General features: G+C 40.3%; 1 protein-coding gene across 3 annotated transcripts in view; it reads left to right on the forward strand.

Moving 5' to 3' along the window:
- The window catches only part of Armh4 (armadillo like helical domain containing 4), a 141,880-nt gene that overhangs the window by 8,719 nt on the left and 117,467 nt on the right, over nucleotides 1-15,694 (forward strand). For 2 of the 3 annotated variants that reach the window (XM_008839516.3, XM_029566693.1), the window contains exons 2-4: nucleotides 4,086-5,460; nucleotides 12,133-12,369; nucleotides 13,932-14,105. In XM_008839516.3, the coding sequence (XP_008837738.1) occupies nucleotides 4,086-5,460; nucleotides 12,133-12,369; nucleotides 13,932-14,105 (1,786 nt within the window). Of the gene's footprint in view, nucleotides 1-3,870; nucleotides 3,995-4,085; nucleotides 5,461-12,132; nucleotides 12,370-13,931; nucleotides 14,106-15,694 lie in introns of all 3 variants that reach the window. The other variant, XM_029566694.1, reaches the window with a different exon arrangement.

The raw sequence follows: 15,694 nt of genomic DNA on the forward strand, positions 1-15,694 counted from the left end.
CTCCCCTTTATACATCATAACAAACCTAAACAGACCTTTATCACTTACTTAGGCTTTCTCATTTTTTTCTATTTTGAAAAATACCTCCATTCCCATATCCTTTTAGCATGTTTTAAATTCTCATTTTCTTTTTTGTAAATAATTATGAGACCAAATAGCATTAACAAATAAATTTTCAATCTGTTTCTGCTGTGAGCATCCCGGGGATGCTAAGCAATGCTTATTCCCTTTTAAGGTTCTAGTGAGCCAATGTTTGATTAAAGTTTTACTGGGGAACCAATGAATTTATTCAGTTTACTTACCAAGATAACTGAGGGGTTGCTGAGGTGTATATGACCTGAGGGTATGCAAACTGGAAAGCCTTTACCCAGTATGGGTCATGCCTCACATAGGAAGTTTTTTAAAAAAAATTATGTGTATGAGCGTTTTGCCTGCATCTATGTAAGTTCACCACATGTATGCCTAGTCCCTGCAGAGGCCAGAAGAGGGCATTGGGTCCCCTGGAACTGGAGTTAAGGATGGCTGTTAGCTGCCATGTGGGTGCTGGGAACCGAACTCAGGTCTTCTATAAGAGCAGCTGGTGCTCTTCACTGCTGAGTCATCTCTCCAGCCCACACATTGGAAGTCTTAATAAGAAAGCTAAATTCAGAAATGATTTTTCTGCCAGTGCATGGCCCTCTAAATGCTGTTAGCATTCCTGATGGCTTGGGCTTCTCAGGTTTCTATCTAGAAGCACAGGATCACATAGGTCAAGCTTTTAGGTCGTACCTGCTTTGAACTCAGGGCCTAGTGCATGCTAGGCAGGTGTTCTACTATTGAGCTATGTTCCTAGCTCATAGGTCATCCTTTCCATCTTCTAGTATATTTAGTAAGATTTCATTGAATGAGAGGAGGGTTTTTTTTTTTTTTCCGAATGGATAGCTACCTGAACTGAAATGAACCAGAAACATCCGCAGTTATTATTATTTGGTTCTTGCAGTATATAAATACTTTCATAGTCCCACTTGTCTATACAGAAATCCAAAGGTGTAGATTCATTGCCTGTGGACACTGTTACTTCATAGCTCTCGTCTGTCTTTGTTTTAAGGGAGAAAAATCAGGGTGTCAGGCCAAACACTGTGCAGTTTTGGTTACCTGGCTATGGACTGATACGCTTTCTGGCACACTGAAGTATAGTGATATCCCAAGCGTTGACATGCCTGGGCATGTGCTGTTTCATTTTCCTTTACTGTCTTCCCTATAATTTCTCCCTTTAAAAGGATGCTGGTGGAGCTGAAGTGATGGCTCAGCAGTTAAGAGCACTGGCTACTCTTGCAGAGAACCTGGGTTCAGTACCCTGCACCTACCCGGTGGCTAGCAACTATCAGAAATTCCAGTTCCAGGGGATCTGACACCTTCTTCTGGCCTTTGTGGGCATTGCATGTATGTGGTGTACTTGTAGAGATCTAGGTAAAACATTCATACACATAAAATAAAAATAAATACAAGTAAACAAACAAAAAGAGGTTTTTAAAGTCAGGCTTGGTGGTGCATGCCTTTAATCCCAGCACTCAGTATGTAGTGGCAGGCCAGTCTCTGTGAGTTCAAGGCCAGCCTGGTCTACATAGCAAGTTGCAAGCTCCAGGTCAGCTGGGGCTACAGGGAGACCCTGTCTCAAAAAGACCAAAACAAAACAAAACAAAAACCCCAGATTTTAAATGATGGTAGCTGCCTGTTAGTTTAATATTTAATCTGCGTGGCATCCTTTCTACTACCTTTAGGATTCTTGTTGGAGAGGGAGTAGGTGGGCAGGCTATGTTTCTCTTAGTCACTTCTGGCTTCAGCTTTCTTTTGCTTAAGATCCTGTACTAGGCATTGTGACAGCTCATGACTCTGTTCTCTTCCTATATTTCCCTAAAGCACTGTGGATTCAAGATTCAGTGTAGCACATTGCTCCAAAAACTTGGTAGTTTAAAGCAACAGGAAATGTGTAGTGTTTTATCTGTTTTTGTGCATGGAGAATTTGTAGTCTTGTTGTATGTCACAGCTCAGCTGTGTGGTTCTGACTCGAGGTCTTACAAGCTTGACAGGGGCTAGAAGATCAGCTTTCAAGATGGCTTACTTAGCGGTGCTGGGGTAGCAAGAGGCCTCAGCTCCAATCTGTGGATTCCTTTTTTTCCTCATGTGAAAAAAAAAAAAATCTAGTTTTCTTTTGGTCTTTAGCCATCTGGATCATGCCCTGAGAAGCTGACCTTTTCTTTTTCTGGCTTAAAAGGACCTTTAAAACTGAATGGGATAGCATGTGAAAGCTTTGAAATCCTTCAGGAGAGAAGGTCCAGTGAAAAGGTGGATTCTGTATCTCACAGCTTCACAGTGTGTGCTTTACCTGGCTGGTCTAATTGATAAAACGTGAGAGAGAGGCAGTAGCTTTGCGAAGACAAGGTTTAGATTTTAGCATTTTAGCTCCTAGATTCAATTTTTTAGAAAATCTGCAACATCTCTGAGAATTTTTCTTCTTATGGTGCTAGGGGTCAATATTTGAGAAATTTCCAATAGTGTGAAAGGAGAAGGTCCTATCTACCACAATAGATCAAAAGGACTAGAAAAACTTTGAATTTTGGGGAAAATGAGCAATTTTAATATTTAGATGTAGTTTTAGTTCTGAGAATGTGAATAAAGTAAAATAAATCTTTTTTCAAAAAATATTTTTATTTTATGTGTATGAGTGTATTGTCTGCATGTGTGTAAATGCACCTGTGTTGTGCAGTGCCTGTGGAGGAGGTCAGAAGAAGGCATCAGATCCCCTGGAACTGGAGTTACTAATGGTTATTAGCTGCCATGTGGGTGCTGGGAATTGAGCCCAGGTCCTTTGCAGGAGCAGTCAGTGCTCTTAACCACTGAGCCATCTCTCTAGCCCTTAAAGTATAATAATTTTTAATCTTTTAATTATAGATATTCAATAGACTGCTAATTTAAAAAATTAAAAATAAAACTGTCACATTACTTAAGTCTACTACCTTTTCTAATTTTTAGAAGAGTTTGCCTATGAGTTTTATAGTTGTTGTAAACAACTTAAAAATTTTTTTTTTTTGCTCTTTTTGAGACAGGGTCTCTCTGTAGCCCCAGTTGTCCTGGAACTCACTATGGAGACCAGGCTGGCCTTGAACTCACAGAGATCCACCTGCCTCTGCCTCCCAAGTGAACAATTTAAATATTTTTAAAGCATGTTTTACCTGAAAACTATTTGTATGCTTTTTTAAATTTATGAAAATAATTGATATTCGGTATGTTATGATGACATTTATAAAGCTTTAAAACATACTTGTCTTAATCCATTTGGGCTGCTATAACAAAATATCATAGCCAGGGAGCCTTTATTCAAACCCCAGTACTACCACCACCACAACAAAATCCTCGACTCATTTCTCGCAGTTCTGGAGGCTGTGAAGTCGAAGGTCAAGGCAGCAGCAAATGTAGTATCTGGTTAGGGCCTGATACACAGAAGGCAATTGTTCATGTGTCCTTACACATTAGACTTAAGGGAAGAAGGCTGTCTTGAGGGCTCTTTCTTAGGGGCCCTCGTTCCATTCATCAGAGCTCTGTGTTCCCGACCTAATTTTCTAAAAGCTCCACCTCTTGACACCATTTCAATGATGATTAGATTTCATACGAATTCTGGGGGACACAAACATACAAACCATGGAAACACCAAGTTCTTTGCATGAATATGTAAGATTTACTTTTCATCTCCTGGACACATTGCTATTTCTACAGACATTTCACTGTATGATTAATGTAGCAATTTGGAAAGACTATTGCAAACATGACTTTAAGGGTAGGCGCTTAAGAAACAATGAACTTAATACTTGAACTATGTGTACCTTTTTCTAGGGAGCTTCAAGTTAAATCAGCTGCAGAATTCAGCAGGGAAAAATAAACCGGGTTATCCATGTCTCAAGGGTACAAAGAAATAGAACAATCATCTCCTTTGGACCCACCTTCTCTGTGTGTGAAGGCAAGGAGATTATTTTACTTTTAGTTTCATTTAAAGGAAATTATTTACAAAATATACATGTGTGACAGTTTTGTGCTTTATTTTTCTACAGGACTCAGTTGCTGGAATTGTCAATTCTTCCAATTTATATGTACATTTCTCTTCCACTATGAGCAGAGCAACTGTGTTGCACATCTGTCTGGCTTTCTGTAGCCTTCTGTTCCTCAGTTTTACCACACAATGTCTGGCTTTCCCAAAAGTGGAAAGGAGGGAAATAGCAGATGCTTATGCAGAAAAAGGGCAGTCTGAGAGGATGGACATAGGTGACCAAGAAAACAGTTCCATTACTCCAGAGCACAAGCCCCAACAGATGTCCTCTGACGATCCAACGGTACTGTCTGCAAGACCATCAATGACACCATTAAGTGGGCTCCTACATCCTAACAGTCCTGGTCTTCACTTTGCCACTGAGCCAGTGGTCCCAGCCAGGGAAGAAGCACACGGATCCAGCCAGCTAGAGAAAACGTCTCCTGAACACAGACTTTCCAAGGCCATGCTAACCATCGCTGTCACTACAACTGCTTCTCTAAATTCTGACCAGGAGGGACCCTTTAGCAGTTCCAGCATCCAGCCCCCTGTAGAAGAGATCACAGAAGCAACTCAAGGTTTCCTGAAGTACACAGATAATCAGTTGTTTGCAACTGAAAGTCAGGAAGGAGTTAGCTTGGGACAGTCACCTTCATCTTATATAAATACTAAAGAAATGCTAACCACCGAACCAAGGATTGAGAAAGTTGAAGGTCATGTAGTGCAGAGGACAACTTCTTTTCCTGGTGTTGATTTCACAGCAGACACAAAGCCTGACGGGAAGGCCTCACAGACTACACCTCTTAATGTCCAGGCCACTGCCACCAAGCACTTGCTGGCAACTTCCGAGTATGTCCTGAGTGTTGAGCCAGAAACTGACAGCCTACTGGGGGCCCCCCAAATCACAGTGAGTGTCAGCACAGCTGTTTCAGTTGCCTCTCTCCTAAGTGATGAGTGGGATGACACCAAACTTGAGAGTGTAAGTCAGATAAGGCCTCCAGAGCTGGGGGACAATGCAGAGACTCAGATGAAAACAGAACCATCAGAGACAACATATGCAAGCCCTGAGGGCACTGAAGGGGGCCCCACTTCCACAGAGGCTGCAGAGGTGTCTCCAGGGCTTCCTGAAGGGGAAACACACGTGGGGACAGCTCTGCTAATTGCACCAGAGGACGAGCAAGCACTGGACGAGAGATCTCCAGTCTTTACCCATCTAAGTTCCTTTACTCCCTTGAGTCTGACAGAAGACCCTGAAGTTTCAGTTGTGAACCTGTTCCCAAGTACAGGAGGCTCCACAGCATCCATGGAGGAGGACAGTGCCACGATTTTCTCAGAGACGACAATTTCCCTCTCTCAATATGAGTCTGAGTCATATCAGCCAGTGGGAAATGTGTTGAAAGGTAAGAAAAAAACGTAAAAGAAAGAAAACAACAAAATCCCATCAAGTTTTGCTTAATTTGGAATCTTTCAGTTTGGGTTCTTTTTATTTTATTTTTCCTTCTTTGATCTTTTTGAGATAGGGTCTCCCTGTAGCCCCAGCTGTCTTGGAACTCACTATGTAGACCAGGCTGGCCTTGAACTCAGAGATCTGCCTGCCTGCTGGGACTAAAGGGATGCACCACCACACCTGGCTCTTGATTTTTTTTTTTCGAGGCAGGGTCTTGGTATATAGCCCAGGTTACCTTTAATTCACCATCTTCCTGCCTTGGCTTCCTGTCTCCTAACTACTAGGACTGTAGAGCTGTGCCACTATGCCTGCTGGTTTCACTTATTTGTTTGCTTTATAAATTTATTTACTTATTTATTTGTTTATTTAAATTTGTGACAGGGTCTCACTATGAGGACCAGGTTGGTCTCAAGCTTATGGCTACCCTCCTGCCTTTGCCTGGGTGATAGAATTATACACCTGACTTTGGTTTTATTTTTTGATTTTATTTCTTAGAACTTGAGTTACTCAAGTTTTAATGAGTATTCAAAGAAAAAGTATTCAAAGAAATGGTGTATTTTATATAAAAAAAATACCCAAATATAACCCTTACACAGAAGCCAATAGTCTTCACCTGGGAACAATTTTGCACTCACACCCCTTCCTTGGGACAGTTAGCAATGTTTGGAGATGCTTTTAGTTGTTACATTGAGGGTTGCTGCTGACATCTGCTGGGCAGGGACCAGGCATGATTCAGAACACCCTACACCTGTAGACAGTCTCCAGCAACGGTTGTTTAATCCAGTCTATCAATAGCATCAAAACTCTGTGTAGCCAAGTATTTTTCAAACATTTTATCTTGAAAGTATATAAATACATAATATGAAATAATAGGCTATGTTTAAATAGTGTAATGACAATGTTGGATACCTATTTACACATCATTGCAAAATATTTTCACATCTTTCATATTTCTTACAGAAAAACTTTAGGTAAATATATTTATCTCATAGTATTTCAAGAACATTTAAATTTATTTATTTTATGTTTTTTTTTTTTTTTTTCCTTTTTGAGACAGGGTCTCCCTGTAGCCCCAGCTGGCCTGGAACTCATTATGAAGACCAGGCTGGCCTTGAACTCACAAAGATCTGCCTGCCTCTGCCTCCCAAGTGCTGGGATTAAAGGCGTGCGCCACCACGCCTGGCATATTACTCACTTTTCTGTTGCAGTGATAGAAACACTGACCCAAGCAATTTATAGAAGGAAGAGTATATTTGAGCTTACGGTTCTAGGGGAATTAGAGAGGAGGAGAGGAGGCATGATGGCTGGAGGTGGCTGGAGCAGGAGCAGCAGAAGCTAAGCACTCACATCATCATGGCAGGCACAGGAAGCAAGAGAGCAACTGGAGATCCTGCAAGGCTTAAGAACTCTCTAAGCCCACCCCCAGTGACATGCTTCCTCCAGGACAGCCACACCTTCTAAAACCTCCTAAAACAGCGCCACCATCTGGGGACAAGATATCCAAATACTTGGAGCCTATGGGGGACATTTTCATTTAAACCCCCACATCTGTGACTATTACAAGCTGAAAACCCTGATATTTTCTTTTGATGGATTTTTTTTTTCCTTTTCTTATGTAGTTTGTTACACAACAGCATCAGGAAGCAAAAGCTTTGTATGACATGTATGTGCTCATTTCAGATTGTTTTGGAGGGCTATGGATATAGTGCGATGGTAGAGTGCCTCCCTAGAATGCAGGAACCCTTGGCTTTGATCCTCAGTACTGTGTAAGAGGTGAATAATCAGATTGTTTTGGAATGTTCACAGCTTATTAGCTTAGCTGGGTAACCCAGGAAATGGAAAATGCCAGATGTGTAATATGGCTTATAAAGTTTTGTTGGTATTTAATTAAAAGGTCATTTGATAACTGATGAAGGGAAGGTTAAATATTTTACATGCCTATTTTTGCTTTTGTTTTCAGAGATAGGATCTCATATAGCTCAGGCTGGTCTCTAACTAGCTGTGTAACCAAGATTGATCTTGAACTTCAAATTCTCTTGCCTCTACCTCCTGAGTACTGGGATTATAGGTACGCAATACCATGCCCAGCTTCTAATTCATTTTTTAAAGGATGAAAGGCCTGGTAAAGTGTAAATTTTCAAAAATTCTTCCAGAAAACGTTTTTATAAGTTTCTTTTAAAATGACATTAAGTGCAGCTGGCCATGGTGGTGCATGTTTTTAATCTCAGCACTCAGAGGCAAGTAGATCTCTGTGAGATCAAGGCCAGCCTGGCCTACATAGTGAGTTCCAGGCTAGCTGGGGCTACAGGGAGACCCTGTCTCAAAACAAACAAATGAACAAATGAACAAACAAACATACATGACATTAAGTGAGGTGGCCCATATAACCATGAAGCTACTAGCTATAACTAAACAAGAAATTTACTTCAATTTTTCATAACACTTATATTCCTGGAACATGAAGTCATATGGTCCCAGATTATGCATTATATCATTAAATCTATGATTTCTATATTCTAGACTTAGGTTAGTTTCTACAGATACAGGATGAAAAGTAAAATGGATTTGGTAATTATCATGTTATTTTGATTATCAAATATGCTCCTCAGTCATAATTACTTTGTTTAACTACTAATCTTTTAACAGGTAACCTCTTTATTCCAAACACATAGCACAATACTGGGTACAAGTAAATAGTAGTTATTCAGTAGATATCAGTTTGATGATTGATGAATGAAGACAGAGACTTATTTAGATTGAGACCATCAAATATAATTGTCTACCTTGCCCAAATGTCTACTTTCCCCAAATTCTTTGTAGAAAGAGAAATAGTCAACTTACTCCCTTAATTTTCTTTATTGCTATTTTAAAAAATATTTTTATTTTATACATATGTGTGTATTTCCTGCATGTATGTAAGTGTACTTGTGTCATACAATGCCCGAGGAGTCAGAAGAGGGTGTTGTATTCCCCTGGAACTGGATTTATGGATAGTTGCTTGCTGCCATGTGGGTGCTGGGAATTGAACCCAGGTCCTCTGCAAGAGCAGCCAGTGCTCTTAACTGCTGAGTCACTCCTCCAGTCCCCTTATTATTATTTTAAATTTTTATTTAATGTGTGGAATGTTTTACCTGCATGTATGTAAGTATACTACACATGTGCAATTCCTACAGAGACTAGAAGAGCGCATCAGATTCCCTGGAACTGAAGTTAAGCACAGTTAGCTGCCATATGGGTGCTGGAAATTGAACCTGGGTCTTCTGCAAGAGCAGCCAGTGCTCTTAACCACTGAGCCATCTCTCCAGCAACCTCATTTACTTTTGAATACAGTACTTTGTCATTAACTACAAGTTGTTTTAAAAGACAGATTTCTATTATTGACCACAGTAATTATAGAATAGTCACAATTTTTTCTACTCATTTTCTGGCGATTAACTTAAATGTCAATCATTTTAGGTACCAGGGACCACTGAGGATATGCAATGATTTCAAGGTGTGGGCATTATTAGCAGATAAGCCCCATTAGATTACAGCCAGCTTCCGATTCTTCAGCTGGTCCATTTGAAGATCAGACTTAAAGAAATCTAAGATGGGCTGGAGAGATGGCTCAGTGATTAAGAGCACTGACTGCTCTTTCAGAGGACTCAGGTTCAATTCCCAGCACCTATATGGTGGCTACGAACTGTCCCTAACTCCAGTTCCAGGGGAATCAGAAGCCCTTTTCTGACCTCCGTGGCATTGCATGACATGGCTACACTCACATACATGCAGGCAATACACTCATACACATAAAATAAAAATGATAAATAAAATATAAAATATCATATTCGTTTTTCTGTATGGAAAGCAGGAAGGGTCAGAGATGTTTTAGAATTTTTGATATTTTTTTAAAATTCCTTTCTTATTTCTGGCCTACTATAAATATACGCTGTGTGTACTCAATAAACGGAGCTTGATCAGAACACTGTCTTGCTCCCTTTCTTCGTGTTCCTTGTTTGTCATTCTTTCTAGGACCCCCACTCGTCGTGCCACTGTAGAAGTGTCCTGCGGGTCGGGACAATGTTTTAGAATTTTTGATATTTTTTTAAAATTCCTTTCTTATTTCTGGCTCTCGCTCTGCCCATCAGTTGTGTCTTGTTCATAGTGCCGTGCATTTTGGTGCTTCTTGTTTTTTCAAAAAATGATGAACATAGGCTCTCTCTGTATTAAAAATATTTCTCCCCAAACTGTTCATTACACTTTCAAAAGTGAGTACAACATGGAGAACAAATACTCTTTAAAGTGACAAAAGTTTATGGGAACTTGAGAGATGGCTCAGCAGTTAAGAACACTGCTTTTCTTGCAGAGGACCCAAGTCCAGTTCCCAGCACCCATGTCAGGCAGCTCACAACTATCTGTAACTTCAGCTCTGTTGCCTTCTGGCCTTCACAGGCCCCTGCACACACACACACACACACACACACACACACCCGGCTACACACAAAAACAAAATAAAATAACTGACATAAGTCTGTTTCTTCTTGTGGCAAAACAAGAGTGTTACCTGAGGTGCTAGAGACACTTCAGGCAACGGATCCTGCCTCTCAGGAGGTTTGCAGTCTTATTAGAGAATGAGAACAGAAAGGAAAGCTTAAATCACAGTACGAAGAGTAATAATGGAGCTCATATAAAAACCTTATCCCAAATTACTTTTTCCTAGAACCAGGTGTATTAATCTATCAGATGTAAAATTCTTTTCTGTTCAAAAGGAAAACCAAAGACTGGAGATGTAGCTCAGTGGTATAGTGCTTGCCCAGTATGAACACAGTCCTGAGTTCAGTCCCCAGCACCATAAAACTACCTACCTACCTACCTACCTACCTACCTACCTACCTACCTACCTACCTACCTATTTACCTACCTATCTGCCTACTTACCACAACTCAATCCAAACTGGATAAGTAACAAGAAAAAGAATTGCTCTTTACTGAGACACACACTATTTTAAAGAAAAGAAATCATTTTTGGGAAGGAAAATTTTGAAGTAATAAGATATATCAGGATGTCATCAATGGTGACATTAAAGAAACTTCATCAGTAATCCTTAGAATGTCATTTTTCATTCCATAACTTGCTGAACTTGCTAGTATTTATGATATTAAGTTTTGAGATGCTAAGATTTGAAATTAGGGAGTATAGCTCCTTCTTAAGAAGATCCTCAAAATTCTTTTTTTCTTTTCTATTTTTTTTTTTGAGGCAGGTTTCTCTTTAGCTCCAGCTGGCCTGGAACTTGCTATGTTGTAGGCTAGGCTGGCATAGATTTCACAATGATCCACCTGTCTCTGCTGGTATTAATGGCATGCACCACCACACCACCACACCTGGCTGATTCTCAATTTTTATTAGTAGTCTGTAATAATATATGGAGTTAATTATAGTGCTGTAAGAAGGGCAGACCTACGGCAGGTAACAGCAGACTTGATAGCTCTGTTTCACTCCCCTTTCAAGTCTAAAAGTAAATGCAGGAGCTGGAGAGAGGGCTCAGAGGTTAAGAGCTCTTACTGCTTTTGCAGAGGATGGGAGTTCAGTTCTCAGCACCCATATCAGGTGGCTCACAACTGCCTGCATCTTCAGCTCCAGGGCCTCTGATGCCCTCTTTTAGCCTCTGCAGGCACTGCACTCCTGTGCACACCATGCGCTTGGCACTGCATGTGAATGACGCATAACAGAAATTTTCTGAACACTAGTTATTGCAATTATTATTCTTTTATTTAAAGATGCCAACTTCCTTTTCCCTTCAGGTATACAAATGTGAAAGTTAATATAATAAAATTAATAAAATATTCCCGAGAATTTTTTAGATTTTTTAGTATAACTTAGTTCTGTGTAGTTTGTTAGTAGACCAAATCAGTTAATACTCAGATGTGTCTGAGAAGGAGCTCATCTGCTGATTTTCTTATTTATCTTTTTTACATATTATTTTAAACATTTTATTTATTATTTTTATTTTGTGTGTATGAGTGTATTGCCTGCATGTATGTAAGTGCAATGCCCACGGAGGTCAGAAGAGGGCGTGGGATTCCCCTGGAACTAGAGTTACAGATGGTTGTTAGTTGCCACATGGGTGCTGGGAACCAAACCTGGGTCCTCTGCAAGAGCAGCCAGTGCTCTTAACCGGTGAGCCACCTCTCCGGTCCTGATCTTACTTTGTTTTCAATTTTATTCTAGCTTTTTTTTTTAAAACGTTAACTTCTTCCCTTCCTTGTTCCTTCATTCCTTTGTTCTTCACTTCTTCCGTACTTCCTTTCTTGACTTTTTTTTTTTTCTTTCAGTCTTTTGAGACAGGATCTTCCTGTAGCCCCGGATGGCCTGGAACTTGCTATGTAGACCAGGCTGGCCTCTGCTCCCCAAGTGCTGTGATTAAAGGTGTACACCACTACAGCTGGCTTAACTTGTTTTTGTCTTAGTTTCACATCTTGCAAAAGTAGCAGCAGAAACACTTGTTTACTGGCCTTTGACTCCTGAGTTCTCTTTTTGCTGTCTCAATCCTTGAAAGGGCTATCTGCCTTTTTTCAATTTATTGACTGCATAGTGACTTTAAAATATAGGAATTTCGTCTACTTAAAAATGTTTCTCTCCTTTTAAGATATCACTCAAGAGATGACAACAGACACTCAAGAACCAGATGCTACCTTACCCTTGGTGACACAAGAGCAGCTTGAGGTTCCTAGAGGCAGTGGGGAGCCTGAGGAAGGCAAGACATCCCTCTCTCCTGTGCCTGACGCTGCTGGTACCACTCAGCTGTCCAGAATATGGGAGTCTTTGGCTACACCAGCCTCCACCACAGCCATCCCTTTGTCCCTTGAAGTTACTTCTGCTGAAGGTCTGTAGGGGAGAGCATGGACTTGGTGTTTGGGGGTGGCGGAGGATCTTTTCTGTGAGTTACACAGAGTGAGGCAGCTGGCCCTGTCCCCATTCTCAGTATACACATGCACCCTCTACCTGGAAAGACAATCAGTTCTCTTTGCTTCTAGAGATGAACTACATCCTCAAAGGACAAGGGTGGTGTCACTGCTGGTCCCCAAGACCAGGCTTCCTGAGAAGTCCCTCCTGGGAACCAGGGGAGGGGAGGGAAAAGCAACAAGGACTTGGGTTTGAAGTTTACCTTTGCCTCCTTCTAGGACTGTGACCTCAAGCAAGTTTATGAACTTTTGTAAGCCTCTGTTCATTTCTAAAAAAATGTGTACTCAGGATATTGTAAAGATCTGAAATAATTTGTGCAAAGGGCAAATTATGTAGTAGGTTGTCAAATGTTCTGCTTTCTTGAGGGCAATGAGGCTTTAAACTCTGGCTGGTTATCAGAGTCTCTTGGGAATTAAAAAAAGTATTATTTTTGCCTTAATGTTTCTGACTCATTATCTAAGTAATGTCTACTTTTATGTATTTTTTTATATAAGTTGTTTTTAACTTTATAAGAGAAATACTGTGCCATAGTTGAAATTTTTGGAACTTAGAATTTTTACTTACTATTCTGAGATGTAGCTTGTTGGCTCTGACCCCTGTCTTAACATTCCATTATGGAAGACCATCTCATTATTCATCCAGTCTTCATCTGCTGTGCTGGTGATTTGGTGTTTGCATTTGGGCCATTTCCAGATTTGACCACTGTGAACATTGCTATCGTGAACATTCCTGTACATGTTCTCCATTGGACATGTAAAAGACTTTCTCCTAGGTATATACCTGATATCAGGGTTGCTGGTCATAGGGTATATGAGTGTTTGAATCTGGGAGCCAATGCCTCCTTTCCAAAGTGACTGTACCAATTTATATTCTCACCAGCAGTACATGAGACCCTGTAGCCTGGGAATTTTTAAAGAACATTTTCTCAGGCTTCATAACCAGAGATCCTGATTAAAAGGTGGGACTGTGAAAGCATGAGTCTGCATTCTCAAAGAGCTTCCCGGAGAGATTCTGATGGTCTGTCAGGTTGTCAAGCTGTTACTGTCCTAGATGTGGGAAGTACAGCGTTTTATTTTGATGCCTTGTAATTGAGCTTATTCTAGGCACAGACTTAGACTCTGATTTTTCTGACTTGGGGACTCATTTTGTTCTTTCCTAGTAGTCTCTGGCACATACTTGAATACATTTTCTGCCTTGGTGATACCCTATACAAAACCCTACGCTGTTCATTATATTGTCGAGAGAAGAGATGGGAGTTTAAACTTTAAAAAAAATCATGATGGGAGGCAGTATATTTTCCTGGGTGATAAAGTGTTTTCTGCATGTACCTGGGTTGATGTGGCACAGAAAGAAAGTTTTCAGCTAAATTCTGAATTTGCTGTGTGTAAGATAGTGGTTTCTTGCCTAAAAACTGGAATTTTGTGTTTACATTTTCTGTACCGATTATTTTGTGGGTCAAGTTCTATCTCTTGTGTTTGGCAGACCTACTGGACACAGTCACGGGGCCAAATGAGGAGTTCATACCAGTTTTGGGCTCTCCAGTGACATCCTCTGCAGTGACTGTGGAGGCTCCCACCATTTCCCCAGTGCCTCCTTCTGAAGTCAGCCACTCCAATACTGCCTCCTCCTACGGCCTAGAACAACTCGAATCCGAAGGTATCCTTGTCACTGACCATGTTTTTGAGAAACAACTAAGTAGATGTGTTTTTAACATGGGGTAAACTGGCCTAGTCAAACCTTGGCTGCCACTGTTTTTCTGTGGCCTATAAGCTAAGAATGGCTTTTACATTTTTAAGTGTTTGGGAAAAAAAAAAACCCAAAGAGAATATTTTGTGGCATGTATAAGTTATACAAAATTCAAATTTCATTGTTCATAAGTAAAGCTGTATTGGAACCCAGCCATGCGTGTTCATTTTCATGTTGTCTGTGGCCACTTTTGGGCCAAAGCAGCAGAACTGAGAAAAGCATTTATAATATGGCCCTTTACCAAGCAAGTTTACTGACCTATGCAATGTGTAAGCATATATGTATGCAATCCTTAACTATAGTTGGAAACATTGAACTCATTTAGAGAAGTTTTAATGAATCCCAACACATACACATATACATGCATATATATATGTATGCATAGGATCCTGTATGTATGTAATCCTTAACCACAGTTGAATATTGGAATCATCTTGGGGAGCTTTTTAATGAACCCCAGTGCCTGAGGAGCTTTCCCAGTGATTTCAATTAAGTTGACATGGGCAGGATCTGGCACCAACATTTAAAACGAATGTCTTAGTTGATTTCAGTATTTAGGCTGGTTAAGAATACAGGGTTTAAGTGGAGAACTTGAATCTTCCCCCCACCATATTTCTCTGGATGGAAGTTTAAATGTGTATCACATTTTTATAACACCACTCAGTGCTGGGTTGTTCTCCTTTAGTAACATATTTGGTTTGCCATGTTCCATTATCTAGAGATGGATTCTTTATTAATGAAAGCTGAGAAATTCATGCCAAATTTTACTTACTAAGACATTGGTTTTGAGCATGAAAAAGATAATGGGTACAGCTGCCTGTCAGCAAACAAGACTAGAGGTGTGACCCATGGGTATGTGATTGCTGGAGTCAGCATCTTGATTGCTGAAGAGTATCTGGCTGGAGGTGCAAAATGTTCAGAGGTCTAGTAGCCCCTGTGCTAACCCAGAACACAGGGAAGCTCTTGTGCAGCTCTTGGGCAGTCAGCCATGTATTCGATGCAGTAAGGACCCAAGATGTGCTTGGATTTTATGTTTTCTCTACTGCAGGGAAGGTGGTTCAGCTGGATGTATAGGAGATTCTTACAGACTTTTAGGGTGACTTTGGTAATCTGTTCATTGAGAAATACATTTTAAGAGTGGCTTGGAGAAGTCAACAGTGGAATGATGGCTTAAGGAATGGACCAATGTGAACCCAAAGGCCAACACCTCTTGCATAGAACACAAAGACAGATACCACGTGACTTTGAGCTTAGTGCCTCTTGTCTGTCCTCCTGAATGTCATCTGGAAAACTCAGGTTTCCTCAAATTAACCTGAGATGGAGATGACAGCTTTACTTGGCAAAACTCATTAAATAAAATATATATATATATATATAATTGTGAATAATCTACACTTGTGAAACTATAGTAATTTTCTAAATTCAGTAGATGGTGGTAGTTGTATTGAAATACATTAGAACTTTCTTGATATGCCTAAGATATGCTGGAGTTTGAGTTA

Source organism: Nannospalax galili, unplaced genomic scaffold, assembly GCF_000622305.1.
Source record: "Nannospalax galili isolate Female #2095 unplaced genomic scaffold, S.galili_v1.0 scaffold336, whole genome shotgun sequence".
Lineage (NCBI taxonomy): Eukaryota > Metazoa > Chordata > Mammalia > Rodentia > Spalacidae > Nannospalax > Nannospalax galili.